The following is a 23,658-nucleotide window of genomic DNA, read 5'->3' as shown; positions in this document are numbered from 1 at the left end:
ATGTACGTTTAAAGGAGGCCACATAGCATTAGTATTCAGATTTATGGCGAGTATATTTTTGGAAGGGTTATTCTAGAGAAGTCAAAAGGCTTATTGATGTATTTTATAATGTCAATTTAATGTAGCTGAGAGGAAAACATTTTGCCTAAAACCTTTTTCCACAGCATTCCAAATGATTTTCTGTGGGATCATTTAACCTTAGCATAATTGTATACCAAGATAAGTAGTGCTACTCTGTGTGTAACAACCAGTTTAGAGCACTGTCAATTGTCTGTTGCATGTCTTAGACCAGGCCTACACTAAAGTTCAGTCGATACAGCTACGTTGCTGAGGGGGGTGAAAAGTCCACAGCCCCCTGAGCAATGTAGTTAAGTCAGCCTAACCCTTGGTGTAGAAAGTGCTTGGACTCCATGCTTTTTTTTTTTTTTAAAGGGATGAGTTTTCATGTCTAAGTCTGTGGAGTATCTAGCACGACAAGGCCAAATCCTGATTGGGGCCCTTTAGGCAAGAATGAGAGAAGACCGGGAGCATGCTGAGAAGTTAAGGGAGTGTAAGGACTGATTGGACAGAGAATGGCATATGCAGGAAAGGATGTTTGACGTAATGTAGAAAGAGTAGTGCTTATGTCTAACACCCCAACCTAACTCTGTCCTGCAGCCTCTTGAGACCATAGGATACTGGGAACCCCCTTTCTCTCCCCTAACTGCAAGGGACAGACAGTTCCCATGCCATTTCACCCCCAAGACAAGAACAGCTACATTCCCACCTGCATGTTTTTGTGCCCCCCATTTGCACAAACTTGTTCATGCTATACTTTGGGTATTTCTTCACCATTTTAGTTTTTAAGTTTGCACTAGCTTGTCAAATACATTATTTACAACTGCACATGGTTGAAAAATTTCATTGTTACAGCTCTAACACATTCCTAAAAAAAATTCAACTCACCAAGCATGTGTATTATGTTGTATTCATCTAAATTCATTTAATTTGTTACAGTATATTCATTTCCCTGTCCTATATCGTGCTCTTAGTACAAGCAAAATGCTTTCCTACCTCTGGTTTCCTGTCCTATGGTGCCTCTATTAAATGTCCCTATTTCTGGCTGTCAGTGCTCCAGGGTCTCTTCACCTCCAATTCCCACCCAGTGCTGAGGTTCTCTCCTTTGCATTCTGATGTCTTGCAAAACACAGCAAGTGCCAATAGCACCAGGAAGATCTCTCGGAAGCCTCCAGTCTTGTCAGGAGACCACTCCACTTTTCTTTGTTTTGCAAATATACCTGCCGCAGTCCTGCTGCAACTACACAAGGTGTAGTTAAACAGCTCCCATCTTTTATCCAAGCTTCAAGTAAGTTTTAATATGCTAGGAAGCAGATGGTAACCTGGGCCTTCCAGAATAACAGCTGGAACCACACCATTGTCTGTGGTTAGTTTTGTGAACAAAAGTAACATTTTTTTTTGTTGTTGTTGCACAAAATGGAATGATCCTGGCATCGTGCACCTTACCAAACCAGTGCACGTTAGTTTTAGTGAACCTGATCAACCAGGACTTGCGTGAAAATGGAGGAATACTTGTTTGTTTTTGGCTAGCTCAGACCTGCAGCGGATGGTGACAAACAATTGCCCCTATACAATTTGGGGAAAACAAGTGTTCAAAGAAGTCAGTAACTGAGTTTGAGGATCTGGGGTAACAGCCCCAACAGTTGATCTACCAACACCAAACTAAACAGCTACTGGTGGTAGCCATGCAGGGTAGTAAGCTACCAGATGGCAGCATCCACATGCTTCTCCACTTTGAGGGGGTGTCTCATGATGGGCCATACTGGAGCTCCAGGGTGAGGTCTGCAGATTTCCAGGAAAGTGGCCTTCCACATCCTGAAGTTCTGCAGTCACTGCTGGTCACCTTGGATTGGCAGCACTCCCTTGAAAATGGTGCTGGCTAACATACATATATACCTATATCCCATATATCCATGGGATTTTGACCCCCAAGTCCCTGAATTCCAGTAGGTATCCCACAATCCACAACAATAAACTCATAATGCATTGAGCCAGCACCAGAATATTACATTTTGGGATGCTTGCCCAGAATGCTGTGCACTTATTTTGAAAGAGTCCAGTGCTGTGTGAATGCTGTGATTCACAAGGGAAGTAGCCAAAGCATGGCAAAGTAGCCTGGATACATTTTGTTATATCTGTATAATTATAGCAAGAGACTGTCTAACTTTCCCATGTTTACAAAGTCTAGGTTTTACTGCTGCTTCCTCTTTAATGTCACGAATAACCGAAAGGACATAGTATTCATGGACCACTGTATTTCTTCAGGTTTTCACAGCTGTCAGACAGTAGTAGTGTTGAGTGGACAATATGGACCTCCATCTATGACTTAAAATTTCATTTGATTTACAAATTGTAAGTTCAGATACAGCCATCTTGAATCTTTCTGCATTCTTTTGGAATGACTGAATGTACAGGAAAGACTGTAAAGTTATTGTAAATTCTAGTCTTTTTTTTATATTTTTACATCCCTGTAACCAGGAGACATAGGAAGGGTGCCCTAGAATTGAGGAGGACTTCGTGACCACATCTCTTGTCGCTGCTGTTCTCTCTAATTCACTCTGTGCAGGCAATTAAAGTATCTGCATTCAATACTACCATTTGCACAGGGAAAAGGAAGTTTGAACTCTGCTGCTTACTCTTTTTAGGTTCCTAATTCCTTCAACTCAGGCAGCAGTTGTCCCAGATCAGATAAGCTCTTAAACCTCTGGGAAGGGCCCCTCCTTCTGTATTTTTACCCTTTTTTGTATTGATTTACTCTTTTTCCATTTGGCCCTTCCCTTCTCTTTTCCAGCTCCCATAGATAAGCTTTTATTGAATTTATTCTTTCTGCATTACTGCTGGTGAAAAGCCAAGAGTAGGATCGTAGGGACAATGCTTACTAAGGGATTTTTCTATATAGATAATGCAGAATGCTAAGGTAGTGATTATCCCATATCCAGTTTAAAACCTGAAATACTTCACAGGTAAGTTTTGGGGTTTTTTTTAAGTTTTTACTTGCTTACAGGTTAGCATTGGCTAAAACTAAAGGTTGACGCCTTTTTTGTGCACTAGACAAATAGTGTTCATATGCCATTGAAACATGGCACTTGAGCCAAGAATAAAGTAAGGAGAAATCACCTAAGGCTTCAGTTTCCCTTCTTCTTTGGAAGACTGAAGTTTTCTGTATGGAAAAGCCTTGTCTGGTTTGCCTCAGATGTTGCATAAAATATTCTATTCCAGCCTAAGATTACATCTGCAAAACTTCAGACAGATTGGTTAGTTTGGCAAAGGTATATGTCAAAATTGGTCTGTAAAATGAAAGTCCTGTTTCAATCTTTACTATGGAGAGAGCAATATCCGTTTTTAAAACGCTATCCTAATGGCTGCTAAAGAGATTTCGCTAACCAACCCTCACCGCTTCATGGATTCTCTGAATTATTTAAATGGTATTTATGGTTTCAGTGACTTCCAAGTGTCTAACAGCAGCCTTGCTTTGAATTTGAAGTTAAATTTTGTGCTCTGGAAGAGGTTGATAGAACTGTTCAGTGTGCACTGAATGTCAGAACCTTGATGTTGGCAATGTGGCTGCCCATAGGCAAAAGCAAAGTTCATCTGCCGTAGGCTTCCCTGCTGTTGTGTTGTACCAGAAAACTGTTCATGGAATCCTGGCTCCAGCCGAAGTGATTTCTCTGAAACTGTTAATTTAAGAACAAAGATCACTAAATGAAGGTTTAGATTGTTCTTGCCCTTTTTATATATTTTTATAGAATGTTAATCTAAAATGCTGCAAGACTTTTTACAAGTCCCTGTGTTCTGTATGGAACTATGTATGGGGGAAACTCTAAAATGTGGCAGTGCCTGATCCTTTGTTGTTTGTAGTCACATTATTTAAGTCCAAATTATCTTACTCAAATTTACCAGTACAGTGACATCAACATATGTATTCCTGTGTTTTTTAAAATGTATTTGTGAACATGAATGAATCTCTGTGGAGAGGTTCCAGAATAAGTCTTGGAATGGAAAGGGTCTTGCAGTCTTACCCTGCTGTCCCCTATAATGGCTTGATTTGCTTACCATAGCACCATTTACCACCTGTGTGAGGTGGCTTGTTCTATCCTATCTTTTGGTACCTATTCAGTCTCTTCTGCTTCTCATCTACTTTAGAACCTATACCAAAAAATTAATGTAGCATCTCCTACTGAACTTTTACCTATGCGTGCAGCTTCATTCCTGTGTAAAACTACCTGCTGTGTGCTGCAGCTGCGTCAGAGCCATTATTCAGGACATCAGGCATTTCCATACAGCTGCAGGTACTGTGTGCATACATGTACGGTGAGTTGTGTAAGGATGAAAAGACACGAAATACATAATTTTTTATACAGTCTGACAGGCTGATATAATTTTTTTTCCCTGTGGCTTATAAGTACCAGTTTTATATTGATGGGGAATCTCTCATGTAAAAACATTGTCTAATGGAAAAATTATCCACAAAAAACTAAGAAAATATAGTGACACCTGCCAAAAATGGAATACATACAGCTGATTTTAAAGACACGTTAGCAGAAAGTGTATTCGGTGGATTTGTATTGCTTCGTAATAGCACCAAATACACACCATACGAAAACTATGAAATGCACTAAGCAACATTATCTGCTTTACAGCATTGAGAAAAGAGATTTATGTAAGTGAGCTGTTCCTACCATCCCTATAATTTTAAAACATTTTACTAAAAAACAATCTAACTAAAATTCAGCTAGGTCTAAATACAGTTCTCTGTTCAAAATGTGGTGGTGTGCTTTGATAAAATTGCACATATTGTGGAAAATGAGTGTAACTTTGCTCTGTAGCATTCATAATAAACTTTTATCTTCAGTGGGTTAGTATTACAAAATGGTGGCCACTGTGAAATAAAAGCTAATACTGCAATGGACAGGAGGAATTTAAATGTTTTTGAACCTGTATTTCCAATCATTCTAGACTGGACAGTGTGGTTCAAATTAGTCACTATTTTTAGTGGGACTACCTAATTTATACCTTTTTAAAAAATCAAACCCTAATTTATTTTATATTTTGATTATAGAAGCTTAAATGCCAGTGCTTGCAAAAACAAAACACCCTTTTTATGGGGATGAGTAGCTCCTAGCCAATTTTCTAGTACTACTTGGAACTGAAAAAGCAATTTTAATGTCATTCATATATTAGAATTTTAAGACCAACTGTACAGCAAGTAATGTCATACAAAATCAGTATAGCATATAGTCAATGAATTAAACTGGTTACTGATCTCAAACAATAACTTTTAGTGGGGAATCATTAAATGAATTTCTCGTGGAATTTGCGGGATTCAGTTCTTTGGCCCAACACTATTTAATACGAATGAAATGGTTAAAAAATGTATATTTGCTAATAGTTGGCAGATGACACATTGGAGTAGGGTTAATGATACGTCACTTAAGGTATGTCTGTACTACCCGCCGGATCGGCAGGTAGCAATCGATCACTCCAGTGGGGGTCGATTTATCGCGTCTAGTGTAGACGTGATAAATTGACCCCGAGCGCTCTCCCGTCGACTCCTGTACTCCGCTGATGCGAGAGGCGCAGGCAGAGTTGACGGGGACTGGTAGCAGTCAACCAACCGCAGTGAAAACACTGCGGTGAGTAGGTCTAAGTACATCAACTTCAGCTACATTATTCGCGTAGCTGAAGTTGCATTACTTAGATCGATCCCCCCCCTTCCCCCCCCAGTGTAGACCAGGCCTTAATGATCTGCTTCACTTTATAAGGTGGATGCAATCAAATGTGTTTTATTATGGTCAAATTCAAGGTCTTATATCTGAGCATAAAGAATATAGGCCATGCTTACAGGACAGAGAACTATAGAAAGCAGTGACTCATATGAAGGTCTTAGGAGTGATGGGGATTAACCAACAGAACATATGTTCCCTATGTGATACTGTAGCCAAAAGGCCTTATGTGATGTATAAACTAAGGTATGGGTATGGAGGTTATATTACTGCTGTATACTGCACCACTGGTGGGAACCCTACTGAAGTATTGTGTCCAGTTCTTGTATCCATGCTGCCACAAGAATGTTGAAAAATTGGGGAGAGTTCAGAGAAGTCATAAAAATGACTTCACAATGAGACTTAAAGTGTGCAATCAGTTTAACTTTTTGAAGGGAAATTTTAAAAATTACTTGATTAAGCTATAAGGAACTACCCAAGGAGAAGATATAGTAGGAGAGATCTGTAATATAGCAGATTAAGGCAAAACAAAAATTCAAAGACTGGAAGTTGAAGCTGACATTCAAATGTGAATTTATATACACACGCAACAGCGTACTCATTGGAACTACTTACCAGTAGATGTGGTGTATTCGCCACTTGAAATTTCTAAGGGCATGTCTACATGAGCACTCAAAGTTAAGATGAATCTGTTAAAGTCAGTGAGCATAAATTAAAGCGTGTAAACTCTCTTCTCCCTTCTCCCTTTCTCCCCTAAGATGCTTTCATTCAGTAATAATCTCCCAAGGAGGATTAAGTTATATTAAGGATTAACTTTCTTTAAGTTATAGTGATCTAAGTTCTCTTGGTTTACTACAGTAGTTCTCAAACTTTTGTACCGGTGTCCGCTTTCACATAACAAGCCTCTGAGTGTGACCCTCCGCCCCTCCCCTGGCCCCCTACACTTATAAGTTAAAAACACCTTTTAATATATTTAACACCATTATAAATGCTGGAGGCAAAGCAGGGTTTGAGGTGGAGGCTGACAGCTTGCGACCCCCTGAGGGGTTCCAATCCCCAGTTAGAGAACCCCTCGTTTACTATGATTGAGGTATTTGAAGACCATTGAAAAGTCTTAGAACACAATTTCAAAAATCTCAGTAGTGACTCCTGTTTTGTCAAACTTAAGTTGTACTCCCTTCTGTATGCAAAACTGAATCTTTCTGAAGTCTGACATTGAGTTTACAATGTCAGTCATTTTAAAAAAAAGTCAATAGCACTAATCCGGTAGTAAACAGTGAGTGGCCATGTCATAAATATAAAGGGAAGGGTAACCACCTTTCTATATACAGTACTATAAAATCCCTCCTGGCCAGAGGCAAAATCCTTTCACCCGTAAAGGGTTAAGAATCTAAGGTAACCTAGCTGGCACCTGACCCAAAATGACCAATGAGAGGACAAGATACTTTCACATCTTGAGGGGGGCGGGGAACAAAGTGTTGGTCGGTCTGTCTGTGTGATGCTTTTGCCGAGAACAGATCAGGAATGCAGCCTTACAACTCTTGTTAAGTTAGTAAGTAATCTAGCTAGAAATGTTAGATTTTCTTTTTGTTAATGGCTGGTAAAATAAGCTGCGCTGGATGGAATGTATGTTCCTGGTTTTTTGTCTTTTTTGTAACTTAAGGTTTTGCCTAGAGGGATTCTCTGTTTTGAATCTGATTACCGTGTAAAGTATTTACCATCCTGATTTTACAGAGGTGATTCTTTACTTTTTCTTTAATTAAAATTCTTCTTTGAAGAACCTGATTGCTTTTTCATTGTTCTTAAAATCCAAGGGTTTGGGTCTGTGTTCAACTGTACAAATTGGTGAGGTTTCTTATCAAGCCTTCCCCAGGAAAGGGGGTGTAGGGCTTGGGGGGATATTTTGGGGGAAGACGTCTCCAAGTGGGCTCTTTCCCTGTTCTTTGTTTAACACGCTTGGTGGTGGCAGCATACGGTTCAAGGACAAGGCAAAGTTTGTACCTTGGGGAAGTTTTTAACCTTAACTGGTAAGAATAAGCTTAGGGGGTCTTTCATGCAGGTCCCCACATCTGTACCCTAGAGTTCAGAGTGGGGAAGGAACTTTAACAGGCTATAACAAATGTTCTAAGTTTTACTAGAAATTGGACTGAGACTGGCTTTCATGAAAGGCTGCAATACTGAATAAAATTCCAAGGTGTACTGAAACTATTTCGTAAAGTAGGGAAATAACGGCTGGAATTCTCAGTCGTGCTCAGAGCTGAACTAACTGATCCCATTGAAGGCAATGGGAGTTTTACCACTGACTAAAATAGAGGCATAGTTAGGACAACACCAAGGCCATGTCTAAACTACCGGCTAAATTGGCACCGCTGCGATAGATGCATCGGTGTCGATTTAGTGGGTCTGGTGAAGACTCGCTAAGTTGATGGGAAGGCGTCTCTCGTTGACACAGTGCAGCGTAGACATCGCTGTAAGTCGACCTAAGGTACATCAACTTCAGTTGCGTAACTTGCATAATGGAACTAACATAACTGAGATCAATTTACAGTGTTAGTGTAGACCAGCCCTGTATGCATTTGAAAATCCCAGCCAGCATTTTTAGTGTAACCTAGAATATTCAAGATTTAAGTCATAAAAAGAATATTACCTTGTTTCTAGCCACTAATGTAGCAGAGCATCAGCTAGCCATGGCAAAAACCATTGCACCTTAACTGGTCTGTCTCGATTTTAATGAAAACAAAAAACCCCTTCCAGAATAAAAAATTCTGGGTGAAATTTCACATCTTAACTGTATAACCTCTTTCCTGACATCACTGTAGTTTCTCTTTTTACTATACTTTCATGTTCTTGGATCCTTTGTTTTCTACTTAAAATAACAATGTTGCTTCCCTTTCACGGAGGGTCTTCCCAATGAGCAGTATTGAAGAAGGCAAGTGGTGTTGAGTGGTGAGCGGGAGAGTATATATTATGGGTGGACTAGCTGGTAGCTTGCAGACTAAACATGCTTCTAACTCTTGTATTGATTCTCTTTAATTGCTGGGGAAGCAGGGTGGTCTACTGTACTTTTTTCTCATCCCAGAGAGGGGCTGATGATGTAATCAGAATCCCTAAATGAAAGGGGTGGTACAAGGAAGTAAGCAGTCAGAAATACAATTGTTAGTGATTCCAACCCTGTGACAAAGTTGTCAGATGTTAATGGTCTTCCTTTATCATGTATTCTTGTAATCTCTTCCTAATTTATCCCATTATTATTTTTTTTATTTTTATTTTTTGTCTTTATCCATTCTGCTTTGTGGCCAGGGCTAGCTAACTCTATTATTCACGCCTTTCCCTGGCTCCTCTCTCTACCCAAGTCTACCATCTAGTGAAGAACAAAGGTATATAGAAAAACTGGGTGGTGCACAAATGATGTCAGCCTACTTATTTTTCCAGCAGCTTCAACTCAAGAAACCTTTTACTCAGCCCTGCTCCAGTAATGGAAAGACCAGACCTGCAGGGACCTAAAGCTTTAGTAACTGAGGAGCGGAAGTTCAGAGAACGTTACCATATATAGGGTGAGCTTGTGGTGTCCCATCAGATCCCTTAAAACTTCAGAATCTTATTTCCACATGTTCAGTCTCACGTTGACCTGGCAAGCCAAGGCAAATAGCTTAGCAAAGATTTCTGTTGAATGTTCCCATTTAAAAAAAAGCTGTTGAGGCATTTAGAACAGCAGTACATTTTGACTAACCTTAAAAAAATATATGATTGACTCTGAAGGGATCCCAGAATATAGCATACCAACATCTTTCTGCAACCCATGCAATCTCTGATATTTGTTAAAGAACAAAGCATTTTGAGATTCTTCCAGTGAACTAGAGGTATAACATTCAAAGTAGTTATACATCAGAAAGTGAAGTGGTGTTCTTTTGTAGAGAGAAGCCAAAAGGTAGAACAGAACTCCTCAACTTTCCTTGTATACATGATTGTATGTTATACAATGAGCAACATTCTGACTTCAGCTCAAATTTTGATCACAGCTTCAGATTTGGCGATCAGAGCCCACCTGTTTGTTGCAAAATGAGTAAGAAAGAATTTGAGCAACTTATTCTTGTACTAAAAACCTTATAAGTGGAAGGGTACAAGTACGTGTCTAGTAGAAAATACTTACTTGCAAGCACAGTAGTTACCAGAACAGTGCTGCATGCACAACAAACTTGACCACCCCCCCGAAAAAACACAAAAAACCCCTGTCTCATCGCTATCTTCAGTGATTTAGCCTATCATTAAGACTTGCTTTGCCTGCCAGACTTCAGTTTTTATGGATAGTTTACGAACTTCACTGCAATGTTAGCTCTAAATAGAACTTGAGTTTTGCCCCTAACCCAACTCCTGTCTCCACGCACAGATCTATAGCTCAAATTAAGTGGTGCTTTAATAAACTTGAGCTAGTTGATCCATCAGGGGCTGTGGGCTGAAGCTCAAGTTACTACTTCTCAGCTGCTAATCCAGTCACTGGGTAGCACGACTATAGGTTCAGTGTGGCCAATCTGTAATTTGTGTGGCCTGTCTATGTGCTGAGATAATGTGACTTATACGGGTTGTGATTTCTAAAGGGCACTAAAGTGTTGGACATTAATTGGTCTGTACAGACCCTGCTGGTGCACACTAAATATTCCCGAGTGTGCTTTCAATGCTATTTCAAACAGTAGTACTTTAATGCACGCTAGGGAACCTGTAGTACACACCAGTAGGGTCTATACCAGGAATAATCAATTATTTGTTGTCAAGGTCCAGAGTCCTGAGGGGAAAAAACAAAGAACCAATGATAATTAAATTAAAAAATGTCAGGGGCCATTCAAAATTGGCAGTCTGGATTTGGCCCACAGTCTGCCTGTTGACTACCCCGGTCTATATGGATCAACTAATGCATAACATGTAGGTGTGCTTTAGAAATCACACCCCATAGGGCACATTGCTGCTCTGTAAAGGCAAGTGCTCACTCAAGTTAGCTTAAGATAGTGAGCTCTGCAGGGCCAGATTAAGGCATAAACTAACTAAACTACAGTTTAGGGCCTCACAATATGAGGGGCCTCTAAAAAAGAAAAAACTGACTCCATTTCAAATTTTATCAAAATTGGTTGATAAAAATAAAGGAGATATGGGGAAAAAAGATTCTAATCAGAGACATTTTCATTCAGATATGACAAAAGTATATACATCTGACTACACAAATACCCTTACCATATCCTTACCCTTCACTAATTGTTTATCATTGATAGGCAGGAGGCCAGGGCTGAGGGGGGGGGAAAAGGCAGCGTTTTGTTGGCCAGTTGCTACTGGTAAAATTCTGACCATGCCTTCGTAACTTATTTAAATAAATAAATAATCTCACTGCCGATGACATTGGGTAAAATGTGAGGTCGGAGACAGCAGTGTTGTGAAGCAATCCTGCCAAGCTTATACTCATATGGGACTTGTTGCAGGAGTGATGTCATGTATAGCATCCCCCTTGGCAGGTAATAGCCAGAAGGCAGCCATCTTTTCTTTATGGTCCAGCATGCTAAGTCGTATATTGCCTTTACTCCTGATTTTCTTCATTTTCTTAAGTGTTAGTGGGTTCGTTCTTCTTTTGATCCGTACATATGTACAATTGTATATTTTAGTGTGCATGCTGCTTTCTGCTTCATGCGCTATCCAGGCTTCACGTGACTGAGTTTGCAGGTGATCATCCTATGGGCTGGGGTCAAGTGGAACTTGACAAGGATAAATTTGTGGCGGCTTCTCTCCCTTCAGTTTCGGGAACCTTCACAGTAAATATCAGAGTGCTGATGAAAAGATAGAGGGTTTTGAGAAAAGGAAGGAAGGTGTGTGTATGTATATATACACCAAAATATTCTGAGTACTTGGTGAGCAAATTATTTCAGACTGTGTGCACATATGATATATAGGCTATTAAAGCCTATAATAGTCATTATATTTGCTTGAATATAGGCTAGTCTTTCTCAATTTCTCAATGCCTGTCTAGAGATTACCAGTCTGTTTTCTGGTAAATTCTTCCTCTCTTTCATGCAGATAGCTTGCTGTCACTCTGTGTGTCCGAGGTGTTTACTCAAGAATAATTAGTGGGGGAGAGAGAAGCGAATGCGAAGAGACATGTCTGCCTAGAAAATGCTGCAAGACAAGCTATCTGCCCTGAGCATTCTGTGAATCAAAAGTGACAAACTCTGTAGTTTATCATTTGAGGACATCATTAATTACTCTACTTTCCAAAAATCACTAAAGAAAATGTTTTAAATTTCAGTGTTAAAATTAATGTGATGTGAAAACAGACATACTGCAGGTTGTCTTTACTTCCATTAAGTAAGCTGATCTGTGTAATTGTAACTGCTTTTGTGTTGCTGTAGATATAAAGTTTTCATATCTACTAATTAAGAAATTATAGATGAAAATGTTAATTTCAAACTATTTTATAATGCAAACAGACATATTGCAAGACGTGATTTAGTTAGATTATTATTCTTTGCCTTTGTATATATGCAAATATAAAGCTTTCATGTTTATATATTCAATGTCCTTTTTGTGAAAATAATTTTTTTTTAATGGTATGGGGCCTCTTACACTTGACATAGGTTAAGGCCTCAGAATGTCATAATCTGGCCCTGGATCTCTGGCTACTCCACTCAGACTAGCCTAACTTGCTGTGAAGACAAGCCCTTGTCTGCTGCAATTCATAATAGTAATAAGCAATAACGTGAGCTTTTGTTTTGATGATTTTCATACTCAGTTACTTGCAATATTCTAGGATTTTTTGCCAAGAATATTTTACTCTGAAATTTTTCTAGGATGGCTTTGTAAATCAACCAGCAGTTACTGTAAAGAGAGAAGTGCAGCTGGTTACTCCTCCCTTAGAGAAAGTGGTTTGAAAGTCATCAGTGGTTTGAATCCAGTCTTTATTGGCTTAGGAGCAAATTTCTCTGTCATCACCTTTGCTTCAGTACCCCCCTTGAGTAGCACAGTGTAACAAGACTTGAAGCATGCCGCAAACCTGACTAACACGCTTTTTTTTCTGTTCACATACCAGTGAGTGAATGTTGTAATAGTTTCTTAAGTGGTTAGTTTTAATTTTTTGGCTGTTGTAAAGACAAGGACTTAATTTATAAACTGTTTTAGTGGTTGATGTACCTCATACCCTGCTTCTGTAGATCTATAAATAGGCAGAATTTTTATGGGGTTTGTAATTTTGTTTGAATTGGCAATTACTTCTAAAATAGTTAGCAGTGCCTGCGTTATTGTCACTTATGAGCAAATTGCAAAAATAATTCCCATGCAAACCCTGTACATTTGGAACTCCACTCTAATTACTTAGAACCGCAAGAGCTACACCAAAATAACAATCTCTTGTTATAATAAACCCATTGCATAAAATTTTAAATAAGGTAGTTCCACTAGTACACTATACTTCCAGTTCTGAATAGGTAGCCTGTTTAGAATTTTACATGGCAACGTCTTGTTTGTGTGTGTGTGTATTTTGTGACTGGGGCAAAGACTGGGGAGGAAAAGTAGCAAAGTGCATTCAGCACTTAATGACTGTCATGGGATTCAATGTGAAAAGTAGATGCTTGTAAACTTAGCAATGAAAGTCTCATTTTGCAGTGTAAAATAGCTGTTTGTTTCCTCTGAGCATATGTTTGTAGCTAGGAAAGGTTTTTTTACATACCAAATTTTAAAATGTGAGATTATAAAAAGTACATACTGTATGTGATGATTTTAATTGTATGGCCTAATACTTTACCCTTTCTTCTAGGTGAATCTGGATTGGGAAAATCAACATTAATCAACTCATTATTCTTAACAGACTTGTATTCCCCAGACTATCCAGGTCCTTCGCATAGAATTAAAAAGACTGTACAGGTATGTGTGTAGCTTGTTTTTTTGTCTTGTAATTTGCAAACTGACAATAGTTTAAGATAGTGTTTTGAAGTTAGTGTCCCAAAGAGAAACCTAGCTTGTACAATAAGCTTGTTCATATTTCTATCTATATTTTTTTCTTTACAATCAATCAATAACTTGCATGTATAAATAAGCTATTTTTCTATTGTGTGGTTGCCGCCATTGCCAGTGATGTGGTTTAAATCTCTCAGCTATCTGACTGGTGGCCACCAATCTCACTGTAGGTCCCTGATCCTTCAGTCATTCCAGTTGTTTCTGTTCAGAGGCAGGAAAATCTCTGTAGAAGTGAAGCTATTGCTTTGTAAATACATGGTTTTTTCAGTATAGATTCAATAAACGCTTTAAGTTCTTGTTTTTATTAATCTCCAAAGTTAAATGTCCTAAATGCCTTTCCTATTTTCCAGTTGCTTTTTTAAAAAGCCCTCTGTCTTCTGACCTCTCTGCATTCCAAATTCCAAACCATCCAGCCCAATCCTTTTCTCCTCTTTGTGCCGTCAGAGTGCTGTTGTCTTGTTAAGATGATAATCTTGGACAAACTGAAATTGCAGTCATTCTTACAAAACTATTCAAGAAGCTATGTTCCTCTGTATCTTATTACACCAAAATGTTACAGTGCTGTAGAATTTAGTGTTGATGAAATGAGGGAGCTGGGGTGAAACACTCGTTGTAGAATTCAGGTGCAGTGTACAAAACATGATAGGCATACATGTTGAAAAGCAAGACACCTTTTTAACAGTAACTAAAAGACTTTTTGCATTGTTGTGGAAAAAGTTAAATATATGCCAAAAGATCTAACTGACCAAGGCAGGATAGTCAGAGCCTTTTTAAGGGGAACTGAACGCTTCTTCAAATGCGTTGCATTGAATTAAGTTATACAGTCCCGTTCTTCAATTTATATCCTTTCTTGTAATAGTTTTGGCCATATAAATTGTGTAAGGTTTCATACTGTTTTGTTTAAGGGCTTGTCATGCTGTAATAGAATCCCAGATAACAAAGTGCAGTTAGCAAATTTAAAAACTGGGAAGTTATATTCAGGCAGAAGAAACGTTACCAGTGAGTGAGTAAATTTAAATATTTCAGACCAAAGATGATGACCAAAAATTCCTAATTTTTGTATGCTATTTTCTTTGTATTATATTGCTAGTAATTGATCATGCTTTAAAGTGATACCATAATTTAAATCACATTTGTCTTTGAATTTTATCAACTCTTAAAAATAACATTTAGGTTTACTAGATCTGAAAGACTAATGCAAGGCAAATGTCAGCTAGTGTGTTTACACCAATAATCAAATTCTAATGATGTAACATGAATTTAAATTATGTAATGTGTGCAGTATAAGAATATGCTTAAAACCATGATTGGCTAATAGTAGTAGTCTTGAAAAGAAACAGGATGATGTATTCATATCTTATAGTGCTAATTAAAACCTTTCTATTCCCTCAATAACTAGGGAGGATGTTAAACAGTGACTTCTGATTTAAAAAAAAGATTAGGAGGACTGGATAACTTACGCTAACAAGAGTAGCTCTCTGATCCGCTAATTTTGAGTTAACAAATCTTGGAACACTGGGGAAGTTCCAGAGGATTGGGAAAAAAGTTCATGTTATGCCAGTATTTAAAAGGAGACGTGTAAATGAGATGACCCCAGTAATTTTAGGCCAGTTAGCATGACCCCAATCTTAGGAAAATATCTTGGAAAAGCTAATAGTGCTTGACAATCATGAGGCAGGTTATTGGTAATAGCTTTTTACTTGCAATATTACTTCTAGGATTTTTTGCCAGTCTTTTACTCTGAATTCTAGGATGGCTTTGTAAATCAACCAGCAGTTACTGTAAAGAGAGCAGTGCGGCTGCTTCCTCCTCCCTTAGAGAAAGTATGTCATCAGTGGTTTGTCAGACATATAGATGAACATAATTTGTTGAGGAAGAGTCAACATGGTTTTAGTAAAGGGAAATCATGCCTCACTAATCTACTAGAATTCTTTGTGGGGGTCAACAAGCATGTGGACCAAAGGGACCCAGTGGATATAGTATACTTAAATTTTCAGAAAGCCTTTGACAAGGTCCCACATCAAAGGCTCTTACACAAAGTAAGCTGCCACAGGATAAGAAGGAAGGTGCTTTCGTGGATTGGTAACTGGTTAAAAGATAGGAAACAAAGGGTAGGTATAAATGTCAGTTTTCAGAATGGAGAAAGGTAAATAGTGGTGTCCCCCAGGGGTCTGTTCTGGGACCAGTCCTATTTAACATATTCCTAAATGATATGGAAAAAGGGGTAAACAGTGAGGTAGCAAAATTTGCAGATGATACAAAATTACTAAAGATAGTTAAGACCCAGGCAAACTGCGAAGAGCTACAAAAGGATCTCTCAAAATTGGGTGACTGGGCAAGAAAATGGTAGATGAAATTTAATGTTGATAAATGCCAAGTAATGCACATTGGAAAGCATAATCCCAACTACACATGTAAAATGATGGGGTCTAAATTAGCTGTTAATTCTCTGAAAAATCCACTCAATGTGCAGCGGCCGTCAAAAAAACAAACAGAATGCTGAGAATAATTAAGAAAGGGATAGATAATAGGACAGAAAATATCATGTTGCCTCTATATAAATCCATGGTATGCCCACATCTTGAATACTGTGTGAAGTAGTGGTCGCCCCATCTCAAAAAAGATATATTGGAATCAGAAACAATTTAGAAAAGGGCAACAAAAATGATTAGAGGTATGGAATGGCTTCTGTATGAGGAGAGATTAATAAGACTTGGACTTTTCAGCTTGGAAAAGAGACAGCTAAGGGGAGATATGATTGAGGTCTATAAAACCATGACTGGTGTAGAGAAAGTGGTGTTTAATACTTCTCAGAACACAAGAACTAGGGGGTCACCAAATGAAATTAATAGGCAGCAGGTTTAAAACAAATAGAAGGAAGTATTTCTTCACACAGTGCGCAGTCAACCTGTGGAACTCCTTTCCAGAGGATATTGTGAAGGCCAAGACCATAACAGGGTTCAAAAAAGAACTAGATAAATTAATGAAGGATAAGTCCATCAATGGCTATTAGCCCGGATGGGCAGGAACGGTATCCCTAGCCTGTGTTTGCCAGAAGCTGGCAGTGAACGATGGGATGGATCACTTGATGTTTCCCTGTTCTGTTCATTCCCTCTGGGGCACCTGGCACTGGCCAGTTGGAAGACAGGATAGTGGGCTGGATGGACCTTTGGTCTGAACCAGTAGGGCCATTCTTATGTTCTTATGATGCAATTCGTAAAGAATTAAAGGAGGGTAGTATAATTTATGCCAGTCAAGGTGACCTTGGAAAATAGATCTTGTCAAACTAGATATTATTTTTTGAGATCACAAATCTGGTTGGTAAAGATACTGTTGACATAATATATCTAGAATTCTGTAAAGACTTCAGGCTTGTCTACACAGAGTAGCAATGCAGCCTACAAGCATGTAATTTTTAAAGCACGCTAACATGCCCATGTTTGAAACAGCACTATGTTAAAGTGCACTAGTGAACCTTTAGCGTGCACAGCACAGTCTGCATGGACCAATCAATGTGAAACATGTTAATGTGTTTCCAAAATTATACCTTTATATGGCATGTTACCCCACCATGTAGACAAGCCCTTAGTCCCCTAGGATATGCTGCGTAAAAAGCACTACACAAAATCAATGTATCCCATATTAAATGGATTAAATACTGATTAGCTCACCTTAAAGTAATTGTAAATGGACGTGTTTCTTGGACCAAGGTTATTTGGTATATTTATCAGCAATGTGGAAAATAGTATAAAAAAGCTGCAAATTTTACCAGTAATTAATGCACAAATTGGCACAGTGGTGAATAATGAGGACAGGTCAGTTATTAAAATACATCTTGATCAGCTGGTAAAGTGGGCTCACTTGAACAGTGTACATGTTAATATAATGGAGTCGCATCTTACGTGGGGGTTAGGTTCTAAAGTCAGTGTAAAGCGAAAATCACGTATAGTCAAAATTACCGTTGAAAATCCCTTAAATCGCCCATAAAGTACAGTATACTGTACATGGTTGTGTACACTGTACAACCCTGTACAGTAATATGTATTAATATATACAGTAATGTACAGTATATAATAGAGTATATATGTAAAATATAATTTTACAGTACTGTATTTTAATATATATGTATATATGTATAATGTATGTATATATGTAAAATATAATTTTACAGTACTGTATTTTTAATTACAGGGGTAATTACAGAGGGTCATCAGGGCTTGATATTGATCCAGGAGACGGAGGTGACGGAGAGCTTGGGTGATGGAGAGCGAGTCGTAGACTAAGTGGATGGCTCTGGTTCAGCTCAGGAAGTTGATTGCATAGGCTCATCTGCTGCTGCTTGTTTTTCCTTGAAAAACATGGTGATTGGCAACTGTCACTGTTGTCTCTTGAGCTGCGCAAACATTTATTGATACGGTCTCAAATCGTCCATAATACTATGTGTGATTTTGAGGCCTCGTTCCATAGAGGGATCATATTCAGAAATTAAATCATTCAAGTGTTTCACTGCTTGGAACACTTCAGCAAATTTATGAAGATTCCAACTTGCTAGCTCTTCCTGGTCGTCGTCGTCGTCATCTTCGTCTTCTGTAGACGATTTTATCAGTTCCTCTAACACTTCGTTAGTCAATGTTCTCTATGGCTCTCAATTAAATGTTCAATTTCTTCCTTAAGGATGTCAACGAAGCCATCACCACCCACTTGCCTGGCCACCTGAACAATACGTTTCACTTCTTTGTCAATGGTTGGGAAACCCTTAAAATCATTCACACATTCTTTCCATAGGTTTCGCTGAAATGTATTGACTGTTTCAGGCTTGTTTGCATCCAGTGATATAAGTGATGCAATCAGCAATGTTGAAGGACTTCCAACACTCCATCACATTAAGATTGGGATCAGCATCCGTAGCGCTACATATCCGTGAGAATGTAAGCCTCGTGTACATGGCCTTGAAACAGTGAATCACACCTTGGTCGAGAGATTGGAGGATGGAGGTGGTTTTGGGGGGGAGAAAGAAGACTTCACCGTCATTATGCGCAAAGCGGAGTGCCTCGGCATGGCCAGAAGCATTGTCTACAATCAGCAACACTTTAAAGTCAAGTCCTTTCTCTTCGAGGTATCGCTTGACCTCCGGAATGAAACACTTGTGGAACCAATCCAGAAATAATGCTGCCGTCACCCAAGTGTTTTTGATTGCCAGAACACAGGCAGGAGATTTTTGTTCTTTCCTTTTAGGGCTCGGGGATTTGCAGCCCTGTAGAGCAAGCCCAGCTTTATTAAATTCCTAGCCGCATTGCCACAAAATAACTGTTTCTAAAACTGTTAAGCCAACTTTGGCTGGCTTTGAATTCCTTCTCATCAGAAGGCTGTCCCTCTTCGGTGGGAGGTTTGAACAGCGCATAGAGGCTAAGAGCCTTTTCTCGCAGTGTGTTGCCATAGATAGGCACACATTTTATGGTTCATGTCTTCCAGCCATAAATTTAATGCCTTTTCAGTCTTCACTAAAGTCTTATCATGCATCTGGCTTGTCACCCTTAGCAGTTATTGGAGCACTTGATACCACAGCTTGACGAATTTCTCTCTCTCGAATCTTGATGGCGCTGATGCTAGATTCGTTGCGGCCATATTTACGCGCCACGTTGGAGACCGATATACCGTCTCTCAAGTCCAACACAGCCAGTTTTTCCTCCAGCGTTAGAACAGATCACTGTTTCTTCTTTTAAGCACCAGATGAAGTAGTTGGCTTGCGTTTAGGGGCCATGTTGTACGAAAAATACTTATCTTTAAACACTAGAATCACACTCGGCACAGCGAGATGCTCACACTATGAGAGGCACGCGGAAACTGAGACCAACTGAGAGAACAGCAGATTCATGTCTCCCATCTCACGCTCGCTCACGCTCATTGAGTGGAATGGTCGGTGGAATCACCCTCACTATTTACTGGTGGTGGTTTTTGCCAAGCGTGTATAGTTGAATTTGCGTAAGTTAAATGCACTTATGATGTGACTCACCTGTACAGCCAAATGCAATGTCATGCATTTAGGAACCAAAATAGGTTATGCTTACAAGATGGGAAACAGTATGCTGGAATGCAGTGGCAATGAAAAGGACTCTGAGTTAATCATGGATAGTCAACTGAACACCAGCTCCCATTGCAAAGCTGTACCTAAGAGAGCAAACACAATCCTTGAATGTATAAACAGAGGAATATGAAGGATGGGTAGGGAGGTGGTATTACCTCTGAATACAGCATTAGTGAGACAGTTATTGGAATACAATGGCCCAGTCTGGTGGTCATGCTTCATAAAGGATGTTGACACACTGGAAAGGGTTTAAAAAAGAATGATTCAGGATCTGGAAAACATATATTTATAATGAGACTGAAGTCCAATTTTATTTTTTTCAAGAGAAGATTAAGATGACTTGGTCACTGTCTACAAGTACATACATGGAGTACAGATTTTCGTACATGGCTCTTTTAATCTAGCAGAACAAATTATAATGAAATCCTGTGGTTGGAAGCTGAAGCTAGATAAATTCAGACAAAATAAGGTGCACATTTGTAACAGTGAGGGTAATTAACTATTGGAACGTGGCAAGGTGGATTCTCAATCACTTCAAGTCTTTAAATCAAGATTGGATATCTTTCTAAAAGATATGCTGTAGCACAAAACAGAATTTATGGGCTTGATCCAGAAATTACTGGATGAGATTCTTTTGTCCTGTTATGCAGGAGGTCAGACTAGATTGTCAAAATGGTCCCTTTTGGCCTTAAAATCTGCTAACCTTATACATGAAAACTATGCTGTTTCCTTGCTCCACCAATAAGAATTCAGTGAAATCAAGTATCTTGTAGTTGAAGAGGGTTCTAACTTGATTTATGTTCATACAAATTGAAACACAAATGGAAACTGGATATGGTTTGGAAGTAATTAGTCCTCACTACAGTATCACACTTGTTTAACTTTGTTCAGTCTCTGTTCATACGTTTAAATTAGGAGTCATTAGGATGACAAATTTATATTGTAATGGTATGAAGGGCATTCATCCATTTAGGAGTCATTGCTACCCTTATCTGGCAGTCTGCTTTTTCATGTACAACTATCTTGTGATGGCTGAAAAATCAACAAGTATTGTCTCTTAATTCAAATGTCATGTAGGTAAATAGTGGAAAATATTAGAATTGTAACCTTGAATGTTCTATCTATTAGACTCCTGTGGCTGATATTTAATTGTGATTCCAATTCAAATATTATCTAGGTAGAGAAGGTTCTTGATCTATTAATATCATGTCACCAGCATGTGTCCATATTCATGCTTATGTTGGGTGCTCTTGGGGCAGATTTAAATAGTGAATTGAAATTCAGCATGTTTAGGGGCTCTACGGTTTATCATTCCCAGTTAATACCTATACCTGAGCCTTGTTCGTGTGGATTGAAACATTCTTAGTAGAAGTTATACTTTTTTTCCTGCTCCTCTGTATCATGTAAAAAACATTTATTGAGTAGGAGTTAAGGTGATTAAAATAGAGAAGTTTAACTGCATAAGTATGAACTGTAATTTTGGCAGTGCTTGATAATCATGAGGCAGATTATGGGTGATAGTTTTATTTAAAAAAAAATGAAAAATAAGTTTCATTCTAAGGATTCTTTTAAACAAACACAAAGATTTCCAGTTTCCACTTTGCAACTTACATCAGTCAAGACTTTGGCAATGTTTTTCAGAGATTATGCAGAGTGTTTTCAGGTAGGTGAATTCAAAAGAAGCTATTAAGTAAGCGAGCTTATGTGAAATACACTTCATTTGATCATCAGTTAAATATTTTAAATGGTGTGTATGATATAGGAATGCTTGATCCAATAGTAATACAGTAGACGCTCATTAGTAGCAACATATCAGTGCCCTTTTGCTATGTTGCTCCTAAGGCCACGTCTACACTACCCACCGGATCGGCGGGTAGCGATCAATCCCCGATCGCTCTGCTGTCGACTCCAGAACTCCACCAGGGTGAGAGGCGGCAGCGGAGTCGACGGGGGAGCAGCGGCCATGGATCCCGCGCTGCAAGGACGCTAAGTAAGTGGTTCTAAGTCTATCTAAGATACGTCGACTTCAGCTATGCTATTCTCGTAGCTGAAGTTGTGTACCTTAGATTGATTTCTCTGCCCCCCACCCCTCACCCTCCCGCACCCCCAGTGTAGACCAGGCTTCAGTGGCTGTTGCTGTTATGGGGAGTGTTGACAATTCACAGTAGGGAAAGTGTTCCCAGGGCAAATGCTTCTCGTAAGCAGTGGTTGCTCTTACAAAGTGTTGCCGCAAATAAGCGTCTACTGAGACTAAGACTTGTATTCAGTTTGATAGGTTCCAGTGTAATAATGTAAAAAGACCAATCTGACCTGCTTAACTAAAGTGCATGGGAAAATGGTCATTTGGAATGGATTTGTTAAGAAAAGTTTTAAATTCCAGGACTTGAACTAATTTGTTTTCCGTGAATCTCTTGGGAATACTTGTAAAACCAGATGATAGGATACAGTTGGATTCTAACTGTGAATGACACTAGTTTACAGTTGTCTGGATCGGTTCCAGATGTAGCTGCGTTCTGAGATTTTGGCCATGTATGGACACAAATTCACTTAGTTCACAAAAGAAAAATAACTTAAACAGACTGCATGGCACAAGTTCTTAATATCGATCTCTAATTGACATTAAGAAAAGTAACCTGATTTATTGTGCTGTGGAGGACAAGGTTTGAGTATCCCACCTGTGTACAGAATTTCAATATTCCAAGGTTTCGAAAATTGTGTAAGGCAGGATGTAGAAAAGATACACAAGTCCAATTTCTAAATAGAACTCGGAAGGCTTATATATTAGTAATAAGTGTAAAATTTACTTTTGGATAGGCACTGGCTGCTGCAGAAGTGGATTTGGAAAATATGTAACTTAAGCACTGTGGATATTGTTAGGGCCACTCATCATGTTTGCAAAGATGTTTGTTAAGCCTACTCAGGATTTTAGTTTGAAAATCCTTTTCAGTATTGGAAGGGAAATGTATAATTCACCCCATCAACAAAAGCTACTCTTTTTAAGCAACAGGAAACCTCAGACAAATGAAGAGTGAACGATTGTACACTGATTTTCATGTAACATTTAATAGTGTTCTGAAGATAAATCCCAACTAATCCAGAACCATTTGCAAAATATGTGCACAGTCTGCAGGGTCCTAAGCAAGCACTCAGTGATTGGGCCTTGTCTGGTTCCACCTTTGGAGGGTGGGGAGGGAGAATCCAGGCTTGTGTACCTCCTCTCAATTCATTTGTCAGGGTATCAGACCACACACTGTGGAATCTATGTAGGGTTCCAAGCAATAGTGTTTGTTGCTTGCACTTAAGGCTAGCCGTGCCAGTGATATTTTTTTCTGTTTAGGCACAAGTGAGGGTATCTAAAATCAATCCTTTTGGTAGCCAATATGATTCAGGTGTGGAAAAGGTTATGTTTATTGCATACATTAATTCACACTTTTTCTGATATTTCACATTTTTGAAGGTGCAGAGGAGACTAAAACATTGAATCTTCCTCAGCAACTTGGCTTTCTTTGCTCTTATTTGAATGATGTTCAGTGTCTTATCTCAGCAAGACTGTTTCATTTTCTTATTATTTCTACAAAGTTTATATTCTAGATTTATTGTTTTATTAAAGGTGCTTATCCATTTGTTAGTGACTCATTTTAAGTTGGATCATGTGGCAAATAGTTGCAAGTGTCTTGCAGCTGACTTCAAGTGTGGTGATTTCACTGTGTTCTGCAATTAGCTATGTATGTGTAAGAAACAGCTTTGCATCACTGACATACTCTGTACCCTAAAATAGCAAAATTGTATTATATCATGTGATTGGTC

General features: G+C 38.8%; 1 protein-coding gene across 2 annotated transcripts in view; it reads left to right on the top strand.

Annotated features, from left to right (window-relative positions):
• SEPTIN7 (septin 7) overlaps positions 1–23,658 on the top strand; it is a 98,929-nt gene that overhangs the window by 34,867 nt on the left and 40,404 nt on the right. For both annotated transcript variants that reach the window (XM_084619678.1, XM_084619677.1), the window contains exon 3: positions 13,567–13,673. In XM_084619678.1, the coding sequence (XP_084475804.1) occupies positions 13,567–13,673 (107 nt within the window). The remainder of the gene's footprint in view (positions 1–13,566; positions 13,674–23,658) is intronic.

The sequence above is a fragment of the Lepidochelys olivacea genome (assembly GCF_965140295.1).
Source record: "Lepidochelys olivacea isolate rLepOli2 genome assembly, chromosome: 2".
Classification (NCBI taxonomy): Eukaryota; Metazoa; Chordata; order Testudines; family Cheloniidae; genus Lepidochelys; species Lepidochelys olivacea.
This window is presented reverse-complemented; position numbering and strand designations above follow the sequence as displayed.